The 24439-nt window shown below is 49.0% G+C and overlaps 2 protein-coding genes across 2 annotated transcripts in view; both read left to right on the top strand.

Moving 5' to 3' along the window:
* The window catches only part of Mtarc2 (mitochondrial amidoxime reducing component 2), a 44734-nt gene extending 38130 nt beyond the window's left edge, over positions 1 to 6604 (top strand). The window contains exon 8 of the mRNA XM_052737923.1: positions 6508 to 6604. The gene's annotated coding sequence lies outside the window, so the exon portion shown is untranslated. The remainder of the gene's footprint in view (positions 1 to 6507) is intronic.
* Positions 1854 to 24015, top strand: Mtarc1 (mitochondrial amidoxime reducing component 1). The gene is made up of 7 exons (XM_052737925.1): positions 1854 to 2211; positions 6508 to 6681; positions 9284 to 9446; positions 11457 to 11597; positions 16130 to 16191; positions 16278 to 16349; positions 22991 to 24015. Exons 1-7 carry the CDS (start codon positions 1976 to 1978, stop codon positions 23115 to 23117), a joined length of 975 nt encoding a protein of 324 aa, XP_052593885.1. The 5' UTR covers positions 1854 to 1975; the 3' UTR covers positions 23118 to 24015.
* The last annotated feature ends 424 nt before the right edge of the window (positions 24016 to 24439 follow it).

Genomic DNA, 24439 nt, shown 5'->3' with positions numbered 1-24439 from the left:
GGGCCTGAGTTCAACCCCTCCGGCTGTGAGGTAAAAGTGATAGGCAAGCTGTATCTTGGGTACATTTTGGAAATGGTAATTTTTTTTTTAAAGTCATACTCAGTTTAAAGTCAGCCATTAAATTTTAAGCCATTTCCCCCTTTACGTTTCCAAAGAGAAATAGAAAGGATGATAAATACACTCAGCTTTCGGGGCCTTCGAGATGCCTTTCCATAGAGAGTTCGAGCCTTGCCTGGTCCCCAGTGGCACCCGTCACTGCTCTGCCGGTTCTACTTCTCTGTGACAACAATCCCCAAGAGAACAACTTGGAGGAGGACTCATTTGTCCCGTGGTTCCAATGGTTCCATCTGTGGTGGGCGGAGTACCACCTGTGGGGACATGTGGCAGAGGGGGCATTCTTTACTTGATAAGCATAGGAAGAAGATGGGCAGGAAGGGTCCCGGTGCAGGAAACCCCCAAGAGACTTTCTCCTCAGCTAGGCTGCACCTCTTAAACATACGTCAGCCTCCCCAGATAGTGTCACCAGCTGGGGACATGAGAGCTAAAAGGTGACTTTCACGTCCAGCCGCAATAAACAGCCCAAACCCTGGGAAGCAAGATGACCAGCCAGCTGAGTGCAGTGACTTCAGAACTCTGATCATCTCTGGGTGTTGTGGGAGTGAGGAGTGGCAGAAGCTGGGCCATGGGCAAGAAAAAGCATTGGGTGTATGGCAGGGACACCTACTGTCATAGGACAGATACTGAGTACCAGAAGGCCCCCAAGTGAGCTGCCAGCTGAGGCAGGAGTGTCCATCATTGTTGAGAGATCATGAGGATTTCAAGTCAGGAGAAAGAGTGCTTGCTAGCATTCTGCTTTCTCCACTCCACACAACGGCCACTCACACAGTCTTCACAGGAACCCCAACTCGACCACACCCTGAGGTCCTCAGAACCCTGTGAAATCTCTTCCTGGGAGACAGACTCCCGTCTGGCTGGCATTAGGCTTCTAGCCTTTTCCTTCTCTCAGTCGGAGACTTGGGGTGGGGAAAGGAGGGGGGGGTGTTCCAGTTTCTTGGGGTCCACTGTTTCAATAGTCCGATAGCCAGAGTCAGGGCAAAAGCTTCTCTTCAGAGAAATCTTCATTCCTGCCTTGCGGCTGGCAGCCACTCACACGCTTCCCTGCCCACCACCGCTGTCAAATTCCTTGCTCCAGTACAAAGTCCAATCACCCTGCCCTGTGTAGTAGAGAAATAGCTTTCTCACCATTAGAATAGTCTTGAATAAAGACTTGACATTTTAACAACTTGACACTTCAAACAGGAGCCTGAGGTGCCTAAGGTACCTTGTTGGCTTTGGCTTTGTTGTTTAAGACAGTGACAAGTGTCAGAGCTCACCTTGCAGGACCTGCAGGGAAAGAGCCTGGGGGCTTGTCTAAGGGCGAGTTCTGGTCTCAGGCTGTGCAGATAGCTGAGGCACCAGGTGTGGAGAAGCAGACCTGGCCCGGCCCTGGAGAGCCTCAGGGCCTAGTCAGATCTTTCCACCTTCAGATCCCAGCTGGCTGGAAGCTCTTCTGCTGCCAAACTGCTTGCTTCCGGCAGTCCCCAGAGGGGCGGCTGCCCAGCAGCCTGATTTCTAATTTCAAAATCACACCGTGTTTAGGCAAACGTTGTGTGTTTTAGGTCAAATAAACAACCCTACAAACGCGTAAATAAGCTGTTTTCCTACATTGATTGATCATAGGGGGAGGGTCGGGGTGAGTGAATGGGGGGAGAAAGGAGGGAGGGAGAGAGGGCAGGAGGGAGGTGGGGACAAAGGGTGAGAACCTCCACAGCTGAGCCACCACCTCCCGCCCAGGCCGAGTGAAGATGCTCAGCTTGGATTGGCGGGGAAGGGTCAGGAGCTACGGGCCCTTGGGCTCAGGCCCAGGCCCAGGCCACCAGGGACAGTCGCATTTAGTCCAGCTGGTGTATCAGCGCCCGCCCGGCCCGCTCCGGCCATGGATGCCTCTGGCTCCTGGATTCTGACCCGGGTCCCCGCGCTAGGACTGGCTGCGGTGGCGGCGCTGGGGATCGTGGCCTGGTGTATCACGCGTCCCCGGGCGCGCCAGCGGCTGCGGCAGGTGGGGACCGTGTCCCAGCTCTGGATCTACCCGATCAAGTCCTGCAAGGGGGTGTCGGTGTGCGAGGCCGAGTGCACGGCCATGGGGCTGCGCTGTGGCCACCTGCGTGACAGGTACGCGGAGCCCGGCGCTTGCGCCACGCTGACTTAGGCTGTGTGGGTGCGGGGAGGTGGAGGAGTCTCCTCACAGGGTCCTTCCTTCCCAGACAAGGGACCAGGAGCTAGGGAAGGGTGCGGGGAAACGGGGGTGGGGTGGGGTGGCGGGGGAGTGACCCTCACCCTCCACCAGCCAACTCGGGGGACCTGGAACTCTGGAGTCTGCAGGTTTCTCACTTCCAGGAGAAAAATCTTGTGTTCCTTATGAGACGTGCCCCACGCCGGCCAATCCGCAAGCAGAAACTTCAAACTCCTTCCACCTACGCAGCCGGAAGGGACTGGCCCTCGGTCACTTTACTTTTAACTTTTTACGTTAAACTCGATAGAGAAACCAAGACAATTGATCTTAGAGCGCAGGGGGCACCTAGGCATGGATCATCGTTTTCGCGGCAGTTGAACACTTTCTTGCAGTTAAAAATAACAATAATCTGCAAGTGTTATTTCCCCCAGACTCTTGTCAGATAAAGAAAAGCTCCACGGGGCGGGGGGCGGGGCGGTGAGGGGGAACTGAACCTGAGATTTGTGCTGTCTTTAGCCACTGAGATTTTGTAAACAGCCATTAAAAGTCTGGCTGAGGAGTGACCGGTGTGGACTCCAAGGCTTCAGGGAAGGACACCTCTGCCCTCTTGGGTCTAGCCTCCCACCAGCTCTGGACCTCACTGGAAGGCCCCCTTTTAGGATCCTCAGAGCCTCACCTTCGGCAAAGGGCACAGACTGACAGGTGCTGTAACTTCTGCTCTCAGGTCTCTAAAGCTAACACCAGCCATTAGCTGACCAGGTCAGCCCAGTGGACATGCTGATAGACCGGCTCAGGGAGGGAAGAAAGGGAGATTCTTGTCCCAAACCCTTCTTGTCCCTTGGCTGATTTGAGGCGGCTTTTACAAAAGGTTGGTGGGTGGTTGTGGGCCGGTGGGTTCCTCCTCATGGTGTGGACCTTGTCTTGTGTGACCCTTATCACATTGTGCTTTGCAGTTCTCCGTGTCTCGGAAACAAAGATCACTGGAGGCTGGAGGCGGCTGCTCCAAGGCCATCTGGCTGGTTGCCACGCTCCCTGCCTTCCAACCCCCACTTGAAAACTAAACGCTCGTTCCCTCCTTTCACCCAGACACAGCCGTTCCCAACAAAGTTTAAAAGTGCGCCGCTCACCTCCGCTGCAGGCAGTCAAGAATCCTAAATATTCCCCGCTTTGTAGAGTGGGGTCTCACATACAGTAGCTTATTGACATTAGTTTCTGTCAGCCCCAGAGGCAAAGGGCATTGACATTTGACTATTTGACTACCGCATCGATTCAGAAAACATGTTTCGAACTTGGACCGCAGCTGTGGTGGCAAACTCGTCACTTTTGTCACAAGCTCCCAGGGAACTTAGGCAGAAAATAAAGAAACAACAACAAAAAAATCCAACCAATCAACCAAAATAATAATAATAATGATAATAATAATTATCATCATTATCAGCAGCAGCAGCTTCTTCACCGGGGGACTGTGACTAGTGCTGGGAAACAGGAAGGGTCCCGGAGGCTATCTGGGGGGCACTCAGGGAGACTTTCTTTAGCAAAGGAGGTCAGCAGCTTACACTGAAACAGTAGAAAATGGTTAGACACTTTCCAGGTAAGTCGGTGCAGCATTCTAGAGAGCTGGGCATAAATCCCGGGCTTACAGACTGGCACACTCTGGTATGTTCCCAGAAGGAGTGCAGAACAGGCTTGAGTATAAGGGAATGTGGGGTTTTTTTTGGCAACATTGAAACTTGACTGTGCAGAGCAGCAAGTAAGATGTGGACATGGCCCAAATGTCCACCAATGGATTCGGAGAGCAAGTCAAATGTGGCTCGTGCAGATGGTGGAATGTCACCCAGCTTTGGAAAGGAGTGGAGGTCGAGTGCCTGCCATAACCTGGATGAACAATGGAAACAGAACGCTAATTTAAATGAGCAGGGCAGAGGGACCAGCTGTGCAGGATTTCAGCTCCTATCGATTGACTCCAAATTCATAGACAGAAAGCGGAGTGGAGGCTCCGGGGCTGGAGGAGGCAGGTGTGGGGAGCCATTGCTCAGTGAGTGCAGTTTGGAAAGATGGAAGGTCTGGGAAACAGCGGTGAAGGTCACATGGGACTGAACGCACTGCTGCCATGACGCCCTACTTCACATGGGTGATGTTACTCATGGTCCACGTCTGGGCTGGGTCTGTCCCGGGTTCTTGGTCTCTTACCCAAAGAGCTGGAATCCAGGGCCCACACAGACTTGCCAGAGAGGGTGGTAACATTATTTGAAGTAAAGCAACAGTACAGCTTCTAGAAGAATCAAGAATGACAGAAGTCAGCAGGTGGTGGCACACACCTTTAATCCCAGCACTCAGGAGGCAGAGGCAGGTGGATCTCTGTGAGTTTGAGGCCAGCCTGGTCTACAGTGCAAGATCCAGGACAACCAGGGCTACACAAGGAAACCCTGTTGTCTTAGTCAGGGTTTCTGTTGCTGTGAAGAGACACCACAACCATGGCAACTCTTATAAAGGAAAGCATTTAATTGTGGTGGCTCTTAGTTCAGGGATTTAATCCACTATTGTCATGGTGGGGAGCATGGCAGCATGCAGGCAGATGTGGTGCTGGAGAGGGAGCTGAGAGCTCTCACATCCTGACTCTCAGGCAACTGGAAGTGATCTGAGATACTGTGTGTGGCTTGAGCATAAGTGAGTCCTCAAAGCCCGCCTCCACAGTGACACACTTCCTTCAGTGAGGCCACACCCACTCTAACAAGGCCACACCTCCTAATAGTGCCACTCCTTTTGGGGACCATTTTCTTTCAAACCACCATACCTATCTCAAAAAAAAAAAAAATGCCACGTGAGTGAGAGTACTAAAGGAGCCTGATTATTGTTCCAGGCTGGGGATCAAGAGAAGGAGGACCTGGTTAGCAAGGGGTTAAATGAGGGTGGCTCTCTACCTTGATTGATGATATAATAGGTCATATATTCGCTTTTTCTACTGCACATATCTCTTCCTATAATGCATTTAATTTCAATCATATGAATGCCCAATTATTCATAGACATAAAATGGTAAAATAGTGTTCTGTATCATTTTTTTTCTGTCAACTTGACACAAGTTAGAGATAGATCTCTGGGAAAAGGAACCTCAGTTGAGAACATTCCTTCATCAGATTGGCCTTATGGGCCAGTCCATGGGGCATTTTTCTTGATTAATGATTGATGTGGAATGGCCTAGCCCACTGCAGGCAGCACCACCCCTGGCCTGGTGGTCCTGGGTTGTTTAAGAAGGCAGAGAGAGTAAATGATGGGGAGCAAGCCAGTAAGTAGCTCTGCTCCGCGGCCTCTGCTTCAGTTTCTGCCCCCAAGTCTTCACTCCGCTGGCAGCCAGCGGAGAGGGGATGCACTGTTCTTCCTCTGGAAACAGTGACTGCTCTTCTGTCTCCAGTTATCACTTTCTCAGGAAGTATCTCCAAGCCCGGGGAATAGTGGGCTAGAAAAGTATGGTAAAGATGAACACTAGACCTTCTTAGCAAATTGCAGAATTCACAGCACCCAGTATTTAAACATGTGGTGGGCAGGGCTGGAGAGATGGCTCAGCAATTAAGATCACTTGCTGCTCTTGCAGGTGGGCCGGGTTTTGGTACCAGCCCTTATACAGAGGCTGGCAACCACTGGTAACTCCAGTTCCAGGTTTTCTTATGCCCCCTGCTGGCCTTTGCAGGCACTGCGTGCATGTGGTGCACATACATACATGCCCACAAACACCCATACCCATACATTAAAAATAAATAAAAGGGGTTGGTGTATGGGATTGGCATCACCTGTTGTTCAGCTGAGCTCTGTGGCTGCAAACTCCTTGAGGAACAACTCCATCTTTCTGTTCCTGGGAATTCACTGCTTCCGGCAAGTCTCTGGCCTTCTGTGAAGTGGATTCTTAACATCTTCTCGGGACATGTTTAATGAACGTGGTAAAGTCCTGGCAACTGGAGCAAAGTATAATTAACATCTTTGGTTCCAAGTGTCCCACCTGTTATGCATTAATTCTTGAGTGGTTATTCGACCCTTTAAAATTAACACACAGTGTCAGACTTGTTTGTTGCCAAGGCAATGCTCAGTAGAGACAGACAGACAGACAGGTAGACACACACACACACACACACACACACACACACACACACCCTCCAGGCTTCTTACAGGGAGGAACTATGAGGTGGGTAACTGTGACTCTGGTAGTGGCTGAGGCGGTCTGCGCTGGTTTTCCTTTGTCAGGTTCTGGCTTGTGGTCAATGAAGACGGGAACATGGTCACTGCCCGGCAGGAACCTCGCTTGGTCCTGATTTCCCTGACCTGCGACAATGACACCCTGACTCTCAGTGCAGCCTACACAAAGGACCTGCTGCTGCCCATCACACCCCCCACCACAAACCCACTACTCCAGTGCAGGTGAGTAGAGCAGGCCTCTGGCCCAGGGGACCAAATATGCACGCAATTTTTCTTTACTTTAGCGTTTCATTGTTTAAACCCACAGTTAGCTTACGAAATAATAGACGGGTTTCATTGTGACGTTTTTACGCATACACGTGGTATGTTGCTCATATTAACCCTGTATTCCCTTGTCCTGTACCCTCCATTGGTTCCTTCTTCCCTGCAAATAACTGTCTCAATATTTCATATCACATATGTATATGTAGGGTCGGGGATGCAGCTCAGGGGTAGGGTATTTGCCTACCACACACAAAGCCCTGGATTTACTCTTGATACTACATAGCTTTCTAGACATGGTGGTACATACCTGTAATCCCAGCAGGAGAGGTAGGGGCAGGAAGATCTGAAGTTCAGGTTATCCTTGGCTATGTGGTGGATTCAAGGCCAGCCTGGGCTACATGAAACCCTGTCTTTATATAGGTAGATGATGGATAGATAGATAGATAGATAGATAGATAGATAGATAGATAGATAGTTAAATCTAGATTCTACATATAACAGAAAACGTGAGATTTTTTTGTCCCCCCTTTCCTTTAGACCTCTTCCTCCCATGCATAGTCCCTCTTCACATTCATGTCCTATATATACATGTTTGAAGATATATATTTGTATTGAAATCCAGATTGTGCATATGCTCTTGGAATTTTTAGGAAGTGTGTGCAATGGAGGGTCTCCGGAAAGCACACGATCAACAGTGAGCCATTGATTGCACATGACCCCCTCCCCCCGCAGCACTCAGTCCTCTGCATCGCGAGAGGAGAAATGAGGAAATAGTTGGTGTAGGGACAAGGAGCACCACAGCCCAATGTGGCCGGCTGAGGACGTGACCCGGTAGTACAACACTGGCCTCGCATGCGCGAAGCTCTGGGTTTGAACCCCAACTCAAACATAAATTAGTTAATTAATAAGTCCAAGGTAGAAAGCAATGGGGGCAAAAAACCACATCGACAGGAAACTAAGAGAAAAATAGTTCCACCCAAGAATCCAGGACCAAGCACAGCGGCAGGTAGGAAGTGTGTCCCTGCACTGAAGAGGTGTCCTGCGTTCAGGTGGAGGTTGGAGGGAGGCGGACATTGCTGGGGAACTCATACAGAAGCCTACCTCCTCAGCACTGATGGGCTGTGGGAAGGCGGGTGCTCCAGGACCTGGCTTAGCGTCTAAGAAATCACAGCTAGAACTTCCTTTTTCCCACTGTGGGACAATGACTTGGCTTAATTATACTTTTGTTATTGTTTCTGCATTTTTTTTTTTTTTGAGACAGGGTTTCTCTGTGTAACAGCTCTAGCTGTCCTGGAACTCACTCTGCAGACCAGGCTGGCCTCAAACTCACAGAGATCCACCTGCCTCTGCCTCCTGAGTGTTGGGGTTAAAGGCGTGTGCCACTATACCTGACTGTTTCCGCATTTTTCTTTTTTCTCTCCGGAGCTGAGGACCGAACCCAGGGCCTTGTGCTTGCTAGGCAAGCACTCTACCACTGAGCTAAATCTCCAACCCCTGTTTCTGCATTTGTAATTAATATGTAATATGAGTTGGGCATGGTGGCATACACCTTTCATCCTTTCATCTCAGTACTTGGGAGGCAGAGGCAGGTGGATCTCTGAGCTTGAGGCCAGCCTGGACTACAGAGTGAGTTCCAAGATAGCCAAGGCTCTACACAGAGAAACCCTGTCTCAAAAAAAAAAAAAAAAAAAAAAAAAAAGAAAGAAAGAAAGAAAGAAAAGAAAAAGGAAAGAAATCCCCCAAAACCCAAATAACAAAAACAAACTACAACAATTTAAAACAACAACAACAAAAACATGAATGTCCAAGGAAACCCATAGTCTATTCATCTCAGTCAGGCCTGGTGGCATCAGCCTGTAATCCCAGCAGGAGGGAGGCTGGGCAGGAGGATCATAATTTCAACAGAAGCCTGGACAACTAACTCAGTGGGACCCTGCCTGAAAATATGAAGACAAGATAAAAAGAAGAACGGAGATGTGGCTCAGTGGTAGAGTGCTTGCTTAACATGCACAAAGTCCTAGGTTCAAATCCTACTACTGCAATAAATGACCCCCCCCACACACACACAATGGGCTGCGTCTTCCTACAATTAACAGTCGAGACAATCTCCTACATGCCAACTTGATTTAGGCAGTCCCTCACTGAAGGCTCTTCTCGGCTGATTTTAGGCTTGGTTCTGGGGGTTGAACTTGGGCCCTTCACCCTTGTACCAACTAAGCCTCCCCGGTCTGTTCATGTTCTTCTGAAAACTCAGTACAGTTCAAACCTATTATCTCCCTTCATCCTCCAAGCACACCCTTCAGGTAGGGAGACACGGGTATGCTTCAGCGGCTTTTGCAAATGGGAAAAGCAAGGCTGGAAACAGCACTTTCAATTCCACTTTGTGTCTACAGTGGTCCTGAGGCAGGCATGGACTAAAGCAAGGTCCGCCGATGAAGAAGGGATGTTGGCCATGTCCCAGGTGGACCATTGCAGCTTTTCTGATCCGTCCAGGAATACAGTATTACATTACTCGGAGCCTCTGAACTGTCCTTGCCCGTTTCCCTGTCCCCCACTGCAGAGTACACGGTCTGGAGGTGCAGGGCAGGGATTGTGGAGAGGCGGCTGCTCAGTGGATCACCAGCTTCCTGAAGACACGGCCCGTGCGCCTGGTGCACTTCGAGCCCCACATGAGCCCCAGAAGTTCTCACCAGATAAGGGCTCAGTTCCGGCCCAAGGACCAGGTCAGAGGCTTGTGAGAGGCTCGGTGTGGTCTGAGGGCAGAGGAAAGTTGTGTGAGTCTTCCCATGTGTGACAGACACATCGCTGATATGCTAAATGACGTGGTATTCGTGGCAACCTCCAGACTCCAGAGACTCCAAGCAGTAGGCAGAAAGAAAGCGCTTGCCATGCTCAAAGCCTGGGCCCTGACAGCCCTCATGAGTCAGGCTTCTAAATAGAGGGCCAGAGGTATGCAGAACTAATAAGTCCTGCCCGTCACCATTATCCAGGTTCTAGTCTCTCCTGAAAGTTGTCAGAAATGTGTGCAATCTCTTCCTGAGAGACAAGCCTCCGCCCCTGGCTGACACCATGGCCCCAGCCCTTTTCTTCTCTCCTTGGGAATATTCCAGTTTCTTGGACTCTTTCGTGTCTATAGTCTCATAGCCAAAGGGAGAGCCACAAGTGTCTCTTGGGAATATACTCATTCCTGCCAGGATGGGTACAGGGGTGGGGTTCCTTTTTTCTTGATTTGGGAGAGCCTCCACTCCCCCGAAGTATCTACTTTCCTATTTATGTAAGCATTCTGGGTCCAATAGAAATACAATACTATTTCGTAGGTGGAGTTTTCCATCCCAGCAGCCACTTCCAAATTACCACACTGAGGCTTATGTTACTTATAAATGCTCAGCTGATAGCTCAGGCTTATTACTAACTAGTTCTTACAACTTAAATTAACCTATTTCTATTCATCTACATTCTGCCACATGGCTTGTGGCTTTATTGGTCCTCCAACATGTCCTGCTCCCTCTGCGGCTGGCTGGCTGGCTTCTCACTGACTCCACCCTTCCTCCTCCCAGAGTCCTCTGTGTCTGGCTGTCCTGCCTGTACTTCCTGCCTGACTACTGGCCTGTCAGCTTTTTATTGACCAATGAGAGTAATACATATCCACAGTGTACAGAAGGATTATTCCACAGCACTATTTATTCTACAATGGTATCATTTTTGGTCATTTCTGTAACAGTGTGGTCCAAATTTTCTAGCTTTCTTACAACTACGTGTCAGATTACAAGTGCAAATTAGAGCAGGTGTGTGGAGCAGGTGTGTGAAGCAGATATGGGGAGCAGGTGCATGGAAGAGGTATGTGGAGCAGATGTGTGGAGTAGGTATGTGGAACAGGTGTGTGGAGCAGGTGTGGGGAGCAGGTGCATGGAGCAGATGTGTGGAGCAGGTATGTGAAGCAGCTATGTGAAACAGGTGTAGAGAGCCCCAGATGTCACATGGTCGGGTTGTTTCTTCAAGGTGTAAGGCTGCAGGAACTCACCATGATGTAGGTTGGTAGGGCTAGACAACTTTAGTGTTAAAAAACGAGAGCCAACATTCATACTTCACATCAATTTGACGGCTGCATAAAGATAGGCACCTAGAGAACTAGCAGGTATTTTCTCAAATGTAATGAAGCCATCAAACTTGACCACCTTATTAAACTAAGGAAATGGATGCTCAGGTGATGTCCTTAAGGAAACATGTCTAGTGACAGCTCTCGGACTCTGACGTCATGTTCTGTTCATGAAATAAAATAAGGTTTTATAGGTATGGGTGGTATACCTGAATGTATGTCTGTGTACCACATATGTGTAGTGCCTATGAAGGCCGGAAGATGGCATCAGATCCCCTAGGACTGGGGGTACAGATGGTTGTGAGCTGCCATGTGGGTGCTGGGAATTGAACCCTGTGAACCCTGGTTCTCTGCAAGAGCAGCCAGTGCTCTTAACTGTTGAGCCATCTCTCCAACCCCTTCTTAATGCCATGCAGTTCTGCAAGGCCAGTTAAGGCTTTGAATTGCTGTGACATTTCTATGTAAAGAACTAGAAAAAGAAAAATAATTATAAAGGTGTGTGTGTGTGTGTGTGTGTGTGTGTGTGTGTGTGTGTGTGTGTGTGTTGGGGGGCTGAATTTTCAGGGACTAGACCCATGGTGTCCCTTATGAGGCATTTCTGGGCCACATTGTATCCCAAAATCTGTTTCCTTGTCAGGTGGCCTACTCAGATGCAAGCCCATTCTTGGTCCTTTCTGAGGCATCCTTGGAAGATCTCAACTCCAGGATGGAGAAGATAGTGAAAGCGACTAACTTCAGGCCCAACATTGTCATTTCAGGATGTGGCGTTTACGCAGAGGTAACATTTGGCCTGCACAGCTTCTTTCTTTTTCTTTTGTGGAAGGTGTAACAGTTATTTCCAGGAGATCCATCACTGTAATCCAAGCACAGGAGAGAGAGTCGGGAAGACTGGGAGTTCAAAGCCAGCCTCAGTTACATAATGAGTTCAAGGTTGGGGCCGGGCGGTGGTGGTGCATGCCTTTAATCCCAGCACTCGGGAGGCAGAGCCAGAGCCAGGTGGGTCTTTGTGAGTTCAAGGGCCAGCCTGGTCTACAAAGCGAGATCTAGGAAATGCGCAAAACTACACAGAGAAACCCTGTCTCAAAAAAAAAAAAAAAAAAAAAAGAAAACCCTGTCTCAAAAAAAAAAAGAAAAAGAAAAAAAAAAAGATAAAAAGTGGTTGTGCCTGGGAAAAACTTTAAGAAGCCTTGGTGTGGAGGCTTGGTGATGGAGGCCAGCTGTGGGTACCCAGTGAAGATGTCAGCCCTCCAATAGGAATTTATATCTGGTCATGCCTTTTGTGTATAGAATGGGAGAGGCAGAGAAGACAAGAAAGAGGCCCTTACCTCTCCAGTGTCCTTGGATTCCAGGGAGAGACTTAGGCCAAGTGATTGAGTGACTGAATTCTAACCCCTTATTTTGGGGAACTAATTCTGTCTTTCAGCTTTTTTATGGAAGGTGGACAAGGAATGCTGGGAAAAGAGCAATCTAGGAATGCCATTCCCACACATCCAGCCCTGATAATTTTTTACATTGTATTTATTTATTTGTTTGCTTGTTTATTTTGTGTGTGTGTACATGCCACAGTGCACATGTGGAGGTCAGAGGACAACTGTGGAAGTTGGTTCTCTCCTTCAGCTGTGTGGGTCCCAGGAATTGAACTCAGGTCTTCAGACTTGGTGGCAAGTGTCTTTACCAGTGAGCCATCCAGCTAGCTCTCTTCTGGTATTTTATAGAAAACATTCCTTGCATAGTCTCAGATCCAAACATGTGCATTCCTATGAAGATGGTGAGTGTCTGGGCAGTGAGTGAACTGCATGCACCCTTATCCAGTGACTCTGCAGTGAGTGAACTGCATGCATCCTTATACAGTGACTGCAGTGAGTGAACTGCATGCATCCTTATACAGTGACTCTGCAGTGAGAGAAATGCATACATCCTTATACAGTGACTCTCTCTCTCTCCCTCCCTCCCCCCTTCTCAGTGATCTTCACCATCCCCCCCCCCCCCCCCCCAGCGTTGCCTAATCTGTCACTACCCCTGTCACTCCTTAGGTACATACAGCCCTGGGCTTCCTCTGAAGGGCTGAGTTCTGTTGCTAAAGAAGGTCCATTCTCTCTCCCAGGCTGCCCTCAGGCTCTTCTCCTACCCAGAGACCTTTTCATGTTCCAGCCTCTGCCTGGGGCTGAACGCTCTTTCACAGAGCTTAGCCCTGGACCTTTGCTCCTGACTCCTCCCTCTGCCCCACCCCTCCCAGGCCCAGTCACACGCACTGGCCTTGTGATTCTCAGTTCTTGGCCACCTGCTAGGTCAGACTCCGATACATCATCATGTCTGGACCACAAAGCGTTCCCTCTTGAACCCTAGAGAGGCAAGGGACAAGCTCCCAGGGGCCCCGTGGGAGCTCTTACACTCTTCCATGTGACTGCCTTGCTCAACAGCCTTCAGTGGCTCTCTGTCTCTCAAAAACACCCAGGCTAAGCCTCTGAGCTGGCTCAGCTCGCATTTACCACACAAACATGACAACGGGAGTTTGGTCCCAGAACTTGTGGAGAGGCAGGACACACATCCCTTCCCCCTCCTTCACACACACATTCGAAAATAAATAAACAATAAAATTTAAAGTCAACCACATATGTAATTAATTTTAAAAGGCCCTAACCCCGCCCCTCCCCCCCCCCCCAACACTCAAGTCAGTCAAAGCTCCTCTGCTATCGTGGCACAGCTGACTTCCTTGTTTCCCATAAAAGCTCTCCAAACAGCAAACTGGACCTGCAGCACTGTTACCCAAACCCAGGCCAGACTCGGCTCTGTCCAGACCTTTCTGCCTCTGAGCCCACCTCAGAGTCATTACCTCCAGCCAGTGTGTCCCAGTGGAAGACTCCCATGGACTCCGCTGGGTCAACACCTTTCCAGGCCCGGTGTGAGGTCAGTAGGAAGAGATTTTCTCCTCTTCCCTCCCTTTGCTAAACAGGCTCTTTCCAGATGGTGGAATTTTTTTTTTAACCTTAATTTTCCTTTTTATAAACCTCCCCCCCCCACTTTTTTGAGAGAGAGAGAAGCATCTCACTATGTCACTATGTAACCCTGGCTAGCCTGGAACTCACTATGTAGACCAGGATGGTCTCAAACTCAGAGCAATCCATCCTGAGTGCTGGGATTAAAGGGGTATACCGTTACACTTGGCAATCTTCTTTTAAATAGAAAGATTTATTTTTAATTATGTATATGTGGGGGTGTGTGGGTTGTATATGCACATAAATGCACGTGCCCCTGGAGGCCAGAAGAGAGTGTCAGATCCCCTACAGCTGGCATTATAGTGGTTGTGAGCTGCCTGAAGTGGGTGCCTGGTACTGAAGGCTGGCCCTCTGCAGGAGCAATACACACTCTTAACCGCTGAGCCATGTCTCCAGGCCCTGCCTTAGTTTTCTATGTCTTAATGTCCTCCTAGAAGAGGCTTTGGGAATAGTTCTCTAAGTCATGACTAATTAATTCCCTGATCAGGGTCCTCAGCTTCCTTTTATCCTTTTATGTGTTTTATTACCACAGTGGCCCCTGCTGGAGACGTGCTCACGGGACAGGCTGTGGTTACTAGAATCTTCTGTGCCCAGTTTCCTAACTTACTGTGACATAGAGACAGGACCCATGTTAACTTAAAACCAAGCCGAGGAGTCTGGGGAGCTGGCTCAGCCGTAAAAAAGCACTTGCTGAGGAGCGTGGCTCAGTTCCCAGCACCCACATGGTGGCTCACACCCATCCCTAACTCCAGTTCCAAGGCAAGGCATCCTAGGCCCTCTTCTGACCTCCGTGGGCATCAGGCACACACATGGCATACTTACACACGCCCAGGCAAAACACTCACGCACATAAATTAGAATGATTAAGTCTAAAAATATAAAAAATAAAAAACGAAACCGAGCCAAACAAAACCCATGCCGGAGCCATATGGAGAACAACGTGAACCATCAGGATTAAGGCTGCAACTTAGGACACTCTTTTGCCAGATGCTGACACCAACACCTTGCTCACCTCAGATACTTGCTTCCGGCCCCCACCAGCTCCGCTTCCTCCCTTGTGGGGGAAGGCCTGACCTCCTTCCATGTCCTTTTTTCCTTCTCAGTGGTGACTTCTTTCTTTTTCTTTTTGGAGTTGGGGATGAAGGACCTCAGGCACACTAAGGCCAGCCCTGCCTTCCTTTTGACTTCCTCCCTGGCTGGGGTCCCCTCCCCCTTTTGCCCACTTGGCTATTCTACAGGCTTTTCCTAAGCCAACCTCGCCTGGCGTGCTCCCCCTGATTCCTAGGATCCTCGTTTGCGCTTCAACCGACACAGAGCACGCTGGGTTAGAATGCGTTTCTTAAGTTTCCTGGAAGTCTATTGTGCTTTTATTTACAACATGATGGATTTCACTGTGACATTTTTATGTACACATTTAACACACCCCCCCCCCATCCTCACTTATTTCTGTGGCCTTTCACTTTTACAGTCAATGATCACATTGATTGACTGATGATTGATTGATTGATGTGTGTGTGTGTGTGTGTGTGTGTGTGTGTGTGTGTGTGTATACGCATGCGCACCACAGTGTATGTATGGCGGCCACAGGACGACTCACTAGAGTGGGTTCTCTCCCTCTCCCCGGGGACCCAACTCAGGGTGGCTAGCTGGCAACCAGCACTTTATCTCACTGCGCCACTCCATTTGCCCTGGGTTTTTAAAAAGAGAGTATCCTTTTATTTTTCAATGTTTCATGTATATACCCTGTTTCTCACTGAACTTGAGAGTCTGCAGGGGCTCAGTCCACTCACTTGCTTGACCTTGAGGCACAGTCTGCACTAGCCTTGCCCACAGGCCAACACCTGAGAGGTCGTCCCTGTGGGAGCTGGGACACTGGAGCTGCAGGGGAGATGGATGGGAAATCAGAACACCAGATCACACAGCGACTTGGCGTTTGTTTTCGAGACAGGGCCGGGTGTATCCCAGGCTGTCCTCAAACTTGCTATATAACAAGGCTGGCCTAGAACTTCTGGTTCTCCTGCCTCTACCTTCTAAGTGCTAGGATAGAAGGTGTGTGACATCATGCTCCGATTATACAGTTTTGTGGATCCAACCTAGGATGTCATGCCTGGGTAAGCTTTCAAAGAGGAGAGAGGCCTGACATTGCTTAGGAAGAATGGGAACTCAAAAGGTGTGGGGTGTCCCTTGGCCTCTCCAGACTGAGGTGAAGTCCACGCCCCCTGATGTAATGACATCATTAGGTGTGACTCCCCATGAGTCGTTGCACAGGTGAGGGCCCAGAGGTGCTCATGGGAACTTGTTCTTTACTCTCTAGGATTCTTGGAATGAGCTCCTCATTGGGGATGTGGAACTCAAACGGGTGATGGCTTGCACCAGGTGAGGCCCTTTCTTGTCCCCGTGGGGGGAGGGGCAAGGGCTGCCTCTCTGCTCTGTTCCCTGCATGATGCTTTATCTGTGTCCAGGTGCCTTTTGACAACGGTGGATCCGGACACCGGAGTCATGGACGGGAAGGAGCCTCTGGAAACGCTGAAGAGGTAGAACCAGGCGGACGGGGTCTCATCCTGAGGTTCAGGTGTCCGAGGGGCCATGTTTATTAATGTTTGTAAAAGGGACCTGTGGAAACACCACACCCATGCGGAGTGGGAGCTTTCGGGAGTCCTGGCCACTGAGTAGATGGTATGTACAGAAGAAAACCAGTATGTCCAGGGTGCCATACTGCTTATGGTTTGCTCTTCCCAGTGGAGGTCTTGGAAAGTATCTCCAGAGAGTAAAGGGGACTCCTGTAAGGTACTGTGGGGAATGTCTCTATGTTAGGCAGGTACTGCAGAGGAGCAGGCTTTGGGGCAGAGATGACAGTGACGCGCTGCAGCTCTCGTTCCCATCTAGTCAACATCCGAGCAATGGAAAGTCTAGTGTTTTCATTTTCCATGGAACCAAGGAGATAGAGCAAAGGGAAAGGACAGGCTGGGCGGCGGAAAGAGACCCGGCCATTGCAGCACTGTGACTATCAGCATGTCCCCTTCTGCCAGGCCCTGGCTGTTCCGTTCTGGGATTCTAGGGACTGGATCCAGGTCCTTGGGGATGCTAGGCCAGCCCTTCTACCATTGAGCTCTGTCTCCCGTCATCTTTTTTTACTTCTTATTAAATTTTGCTATTATTATTATTACTATTATTATGTGTGTGGGTATTTACCTACATGTATTTGTGTGCAGCGTGTGTGTGTGTGTGTGTGTGTGTGTGTGTGTGTGTGTGTGTGTGTGCGTATGATGTCCACATAGGCCAGAAGAGGATGTCAGATCCTCTGGAACTCTAGCTACAGACAGCTGTGAACCACCATGTGGGTGCCGGGAACTGAACCAGGGCCCCTCTGCAAGAGCAGCAAGTGCTCTTAAGCAGCTCTTACTTGCTAGTTTGAGGCAGGGTCTCATTAAGTCATCCAGGCTGGCTTTGAGCTCACTTTGTAGCCTTGGTAATCCTTGGACTTGTGGTTCTTCTGTCTTGGACTCCCGAGTAGCTTGGACTATAGGCTTGTACCACCAGGCATGGCTCTGGTCCTCATAAAATAAAAGAAATGGGGGTAAAACTGGGTAAGTCTCTGTGTGCATCAAACGACTCCAGAACTGGTTGTCACCCTGCATTTCTTCATCTCTCCCTCGCACACTCCCTGGTCTCAGATCTCCTTTCCCTCTGACTGTGAAAGGCTCTGGTGCTTGGAGAACAGACTCCTCAAAGCATTGGGGCGGCTTCTCTGTATTGTCAGAGCCCCTCTCTTGGGAGGCTATGTTTGTAGAAAGAGAATAATGGGCGCCAAACACAGGGTAAGGGCAGGAAGCAGGAAGCAGGAATCACAGGAGCCCATACTCACCGCCTGATCTTCTGCAGGCTTCCTACAGCCCAGCTATCCTGCCTTAATTGCTTTTAATACCCAGGGAGACAGTGCAGGCAGCCAAGGTGTCTTCTAGTTCTCCCTGAGATTTAAAATGCTGTGAGTATAGTGATTTATGTTCTTCCTGGGATAGGTGGTCATAAATCGGACAGGGAGAGGCCCCGCTGCAGGGTATAAATCACAGGCAGAGCACACAGCCCCTTTCTTCTGGGTATCACTGGTACCCAGGGGTTGCTGCTGCTTTGCATTGAAAGTGTGGGGCGGAGAGGCTGACCTCCCACCCACCTGCCTGGCCTTGCTTCTATGTGGTCAGAGCCCAGCTGGACAAAGCAAGACCCCTACCACAGGGAATTATTCCAGCATTGTCTGGTTAGGACAAGCACGGGGAGCCTTATTGTCTGCTCATGGGGAAGGAGGAGGATGGAATCACTCCGCTCTTTCTTTTTTTTATTTTATTTTATTTAATGTGCATTGGTGTTTTGCCATGGGTGTTGGGTCCCCTGGAACTGTAGCTACAGACAGTTGTAACCTGTCACGTGGGTGCTGGGAATTCCTCTAGAAGAGCAGTCAGTACTCTTAACCTCTGAGCCATCTCTCAGCCCCACTCTGCTCTTTCTTAAAGGACTGGCTGAAGTGGGCGCTTTGTTTCTTAGGGGAATGGAACACAGGATCTTGGGCATGATAGGCAAGCACTCTGTTATAAGAGTTCCATTTCAGCATGCTTAGGATCTTGAGGCCTCGGTTTCTATATTTGTAAGAACTAAATTTACAGGACTTCTCATAACTGAAATAAAGCAATTTGTATCATCTTCAATAGGTGATCAGGTCCTGACCACAGGCCCTAGCACACTCGGTCCTTGACAGCTTCCTGTATCAATTTGACGCTTTTGAGAGCAGGAGAAGCCAGAAGAACTTTCCATTCTTGAGGCTGACTTCTTTTGATGACACCTAATCTATCCCGTCGGTTGCCAGGGGTGGAGGCAGTGTCTATGTGTCACCCCTCAGGGAGCTGTCACGATGATGCTCACCTCAGAACCCAGCCATGGAGATAGACTAGGAGGTCTCGGAAGTGGGATGGACATAGGACTGCCCATGGCTTTGTGATCTCCACCTGGGGACTGAGCAGAGAGGGACCTTGCCTGTAGCCCTGCCTGGTCACTGATGTGAGGAAACAGGACAGTGTGACTCACCCCTGCTCCTCACTAGTGCACAGCACTTTATAGATGACAAAATGTTTCCATTCACACTGCCATGTAAGGATGGGGATGTCTAGTTGGAGGAGGAGGAGTTGTTTGAATTCTTTTTTTTGAGTGCTGGAATGGAGCTCAGAGCCTCAAGACAGAAGCTGCACCACTGAGCTACAATGTCCAGTCCTTTGAGACCTCTGTTTAGGTTAAAAAACATGTTTTAAGACCTCTTGCATATCAGAGTAATTGCATGTTCTATGTGCATTGAAATGAAATACATGGAGAAATGTTCTTTGAAATATAATTTATTGCTCAGTGTGGTCACTGACATTAGTAGTCTCAGTACTTTGGAGGTTGAGGCAGAAGAATTGCCATATTTGGAGGCTAACCATAGTCTACATAGTCCCAGGTCATTCTGAGCTATAAAGTAAGGTCTTATCTTACTTTAATTTGTTAATGCCAACAGAGGTTGCACATGTGTTTATATAGAGAGGGAGAGAGATATAGATATAAATACATAGGTAGAGTATATATATGTAGATTTAGATGTAGATATAGATATATAGATAAAGTCAGAGAAGATCCATTCATCAGTCAAGATCGAAGGAAAAGGCTTGGAATACACCTCTTGCAATGCCTAGTTATGTCCACCAGGGGCCGCTGTTGACTTCACTTTGTCTCCCTCACCTGGCAATCAGGAACTGGCCAGGCTAAAGTGATTGTTGAATCTCTGGATTCTTACCAGGCCTGGGGAGGAGGGTTGCTTAGGAAGATGTAAATATAGGAGTGGCAGCATCCTTGCTAGAGGATGAGATACCTTTGAAATCCTGATCCTCGGACTGGGCTTTGGTATCAGATTAGCATTTGGATACAGGATCCTGGGCACATAGGTTTGGGCTCTGAGACTCACCTGTATAGGTGAGTCACACACGCCTATCAAGGCTTTGTAGCAGGGGCTGAAGTCATGTGGGAAGTACTTGGTGCTTATGCAAGTATGCGAGAGGTACAGGACTTCCTTGAGATAGGTAGATCACACAGCCCCACAGTGTAGAGCCTAGGAACAAAATATGCCAAGCCACAAAAATGATTGCTATCTCCTCCCTCCCCCATCCCCAAAACCTCTTTCATCACATGGTGACCAAGGGAGAGGCAAGTAAAAAGAGATGCCTGGGTTCATGGTCCAAGGCTACTGCAAGCTATACCATGAGGAAGCACGCTAGGCAAGCTGAGATAGCCCAGAATAGCAGCTTTATCCATCCATCCGTCCATCCATCTGTCCATCCACCCAACCATCCATCTGTCCATCCGTCCGTCCACCCATCCACCCATCCGTCTGTCCATCCATCCGTCTGTTCATCCATCCATCCACTCCTCTCTTGAATGGCTGACGTGTGCCAGGCCCCATAGCAGGACTATAGATAGCAGCAAACGGGAGACACACTGTCACCCCACATGCTGGGGAGGGGTTGGGGGCTCCAGAGGAGACAGGTTCAGCTTTTGCTTCTTTATTAGTTATTGTTTTTAATTTATTCTCTGACAATTTCACACATTTATATATTCTGGTGCGGTAGCTCAGGGGCTGGGGTGCTAGCCTGGCACACCAAAGGACCCCCGTTTCCTTCCGCAGCACCTCCTAAGCCAGGACAGTGTCACACAGGCCCGTTATGGCAGCAGCAGAGCTCATGAGTGCCACGGTCTCCCAGCCTCAGTCAGCTCCTGGCCCATCTGGACCACAGGAGATCTTGCCTCAGGTCTACTTTCTCAGCAGAACATTTAGATCTCTGTTGGTTGTGGTAGCACACACCAGAAAGATACCCTGAAGAGGCGGATGTAGGAGGGCCATGAGATCAAGGCTATCCTAGGCTGTACCTTCTGCCTGTGGCCACACCACCCCACACATGTGGGGTCTTGTCTGGGCCTCTGTTCTCAGCGGCCATTTCTGTTTTGAAGAGTAGTTAGAACCATGTTTTTACAGTGTGTTGTTTTAAAGGTGAAGTAGAACAAAATCAATGCTTTCAATATTAATGTTTTAAATAGAAGAGTGTTGTAGAATTGGGGTTAGCTTAAGTGAGAAGCAGAATCAAGCTCCCCTGCTGGAGGCGGGCTCTTACCGTGATATTTCTGCATTGGCTCAGGGCTTCTTGAGTTTTCTGCCTGACAAAGGCGAATTTCCTATCCACCCACCCCCAAGGTCTCGCTTTGTAGTCAGGTTGACTTTGACCTTGCCTCCCTCCTCCTGCCTCAGTCTCCTGAGTGCTGGATGACCACATCTAGCTCATACTGTCTTTAAGAATGTCACTTACCAATACTCCTGTCCATTCAACAAGCAAGTGTGGGGCCAGGGGTGACTGATGAGGCCCAGAACTAGGTGTAAGTGGGACAAGGGAATTGGACACTTTCAGTTCCCCAGGGTCACTTTGTCCCATAGAACAGACAGATGTGTGACCTGAACCTGTAGGACAAAAAGTGGCAAGAGCAGAGAAATCAAGAAACAGGAAATTGCCCCTGGCTTGTGGGACTGTGGCCTTCTTCCCTGGGACAGGTTGGGCCTGGAGGAAAGGGTGGGATCCTGCTGCTTGGGGAAGGGGAGGAGGGATGGTTAGGGAGTCTCCAAGCCAGGTAAAGCACAGTGGGTTATCCTGCAGTGTTGTGTGGGTGCCGTAAGTAGCAGGAGAGAAAGGTTTGAGAAATCTGGCGGTGGCCAGGCAGGAGGCGTTGTACACCATGTGGGGAAGGCCAGTGTTATTCCTTACACACTGGGGAGCCAGAGACAGAGGGTTTCCTAGTTGAAGAATGATAAGATCAGTGTGAAGTTAAGACAGCATGGGGCTGGAGAGATTTCTCAGTGATGAAAAGCACTAGCTGCTCTTCCAGAGGACCTGGGTTCGGTTCCCGCGACACCCACATGGGGCACTCATAATCACTGGTAACTCCAGCTTCAGGAGAGTCAACACGCTTTTCTGGCCTCCTCAGCCACTGCACACATGTGACGCTCATATACACGTACAGAGAAACGCTTGTACACCTAAATAAAAATAAAGAAATCTCTTTTTAAAAAAAGACAGTCATGGGGCTGGAGAGATGGCTTAGGGGTTAAGAGCACTGGTTGCTCTTCCAGAGGACCCAGGTTCAATCCCCAGCATCCACACGGCAGCTCACAAGTGTCTGTAATTCCAGTTCCAGGGGACCTGACACCCTCACGTAGGCGTACATGAAGGCAAATCACCCGTGCGTGCGTATAAAAATAAACAAATCTTTGAAAAAAAAATGACGGTCATAGAATGTGTCCACACTAAGTTGGTGTGGGGGAATGAAAACTGGAGAGAGGTTGGCTAAGAAGTTGCTACATTCCACTTCTAAGGTAGCGTGGGCATGTCAGCAGCAACATTGGAACAGTCGGAGTGGAAATAAAGGGAGCAGAGTCAATGGTACTCTCCGAGGACCTCTGATCTGGGCAGCCAGGGATGAGGAAGGGAAAGACATAAAGGAGAGGGTGACAGTCTGTCCAGGACCTTGGATGAGGTGACGTATGTGGAAGAGCTGTGAGGCAAAAGAAAAATTATAGGCCATGTCCAGGCATATGGAATATCTAACTTTTTTTCTCTTTTAAAAATTCTAAATCTTTCTTAAATTTTAAACTTATTTATTTGTTTGTTTGTTTTTATGCGCATGAGTGCTTTGCCTGCTCGTGTGTCTGTGTGTCATGTGTGTGCAGTGCTGACAAAGTGTGATCCAGCTGTTACAGGCAGTTGTGAGCCTCCTGGTGTGGGTGCCGGGAACCCAACCTCAGTCCTCTGGAAGAGCAGCCAGTGCTCTTAACCACTGAGCCACCTCATTCCTTGATGCTGGAAAAGGAAAACATCACTAGAGTGAAAAGCCATCAGGATGTAACTTTTGGCCATGCCTTGGTGCTTCCAACTGGCCTGTGGCGCTCCGGTCCTCCCCAGGGGGTGCTGGGCTGTTAGGTCTGACTGGACCCTGGTTCTAGGCACAGCCTGCCTGAGTGGGTGGACACCTGCTTCAGCCCTGACAAAGCCGCGCGCGCGCGGGTTTCAAGCTCTTCCTGTTCGCTGTGACTCATCAAGGTCTTTTCCTGTTGCAGTTACCGCCTGTGTGACCCTTCAGAACAATCGTTGTATGGAAAGCTGCCCCTCTTTGGACAGTATTTTGCTCTGGAAAATCCAGGGACGATCAGAGTGGGAGACCCTGTGTACCTTCTGAGCCAGTGATGGGAACTCCATGTTCTGGGACAGCAGATGTCTCTCAGAAACATCTTCGAAACTGACATCACTTGAAATGATTCTTCAGCTTTTTCTTTGAGTCTGTGATTTCCAAGTTTTCCTCTTTCAGATCTTCTGTCTCAGTGTTTTCTGGGTCCAGCACACAAAGCAGAGAAATCCAGTCTTGCAAATTTAGAAGGACTTCATCGAGTTTCTTGAAGAATGAAGGGATTATCAAAATGCTCTGTTTATAATTATGGAGTAATTTTTCTACTTCTCATTCTCTCGCCAAGGCAGCAGATGTCCATCATCTCCCTACCCTTCTTTGGGGAGAGGAAAGAAGACAGGAGGAAGGCTGTATAAGCCAGAAGAATGTCCCAGAATGTTTTGCTACCCCTGGACATCATGCATACAATGGAAATTAAATACTTTCCCAAGTAAGGTTGGAATGATGACATTTTACTTTTTTCCTCAAGCCCAGGGCTGGCTTTCGAAGAGGCTTAATAAAGAGTAAGCACTGGAGAGATTAATTTTTCCATAGATCCTCCTGAATCCGTAGAAAGTGTCTGTAAAGACTTGATGGATCCTTTAACTCAATGAACGCCTCTAAAATGTCAGGGTACAAAACCAGCTCTCTAGAGCATTCAGGCTGGCCCCCAGCTTTGTGAAAAGCAAGGAGATTTTCTATCCTTGAAGCAAAGCGTTGCACATCCTACTAAGGAGTCAAGATCTTTCCTAGTGTGTGGGGGCAAACAGTGACATCAGAGAGGAACTCCCTGGGTGTCTAAGATGAGATTTGATCTTGCCCAGGGAAATGATGGCTCTCCATAGGAACAGAATGAAATGGCCCCAAGAGGGAATGGCACCGTCTAGCGGTGGTGAATGATAGCTCAGCCCACTTTGAGTAAAAAAAAAAAATAAAAATAAAGAAAAAAGGAAAAAGCAATCTTGTGCCTGCATCTAGTTTTCTGTAGTAGAAACATTTCTGTCTGAAGGAAGTGGAGGATCTCCTAGGTGCCCTGTGTTTCTCTGCTTCAGGAAGGTGACTTTCTTTTGTTTTTAAAATTTTACTTTATTTTTAAATATATATGTATGTATTAGTATATTAAATGTGTGTGTGTGTGTGTCTGTGTGTGTGTGTGTGTGTGTGTGTGTGTGTGTGTGTGCACGCGCGCGCGCAAGTGCCATGATACACAAGTGGAGGTCAGAGGACAACTTGAAGTCAGTTCTCTCCCTGGGATTCAAGTCTGGTGATCAGGCTCAGCAGTCACCCTTACCCCCAGGTCATCCTACTGGCCCCAGACCCATATTCCTAGCACCTTGTAAAAATG

This window comes from Peromyscus californicus, unplaced genomic scaffold, assembly GCF_007827085.1.
Source record: "Peromyscus californicus insignis strain IS unplaced genomic scaffold, ASM782708v3 Scaffold_14__1_contigs__length_90479793_seg_2, whole genome shotgun sequence".
In the NCBI taxonomy this organism is placed as follows: domain Eukaryota; kingdom Metazoa; phylum Chordata; class Mammalia; order Rodentia; family Cricetidae; genus Peromyscus; species Peromyscus californicus.
Note: the sequence above shows the minus strand (reverse complement) of the source record. Positions and strands in the feature narration are given on the sequence as shown.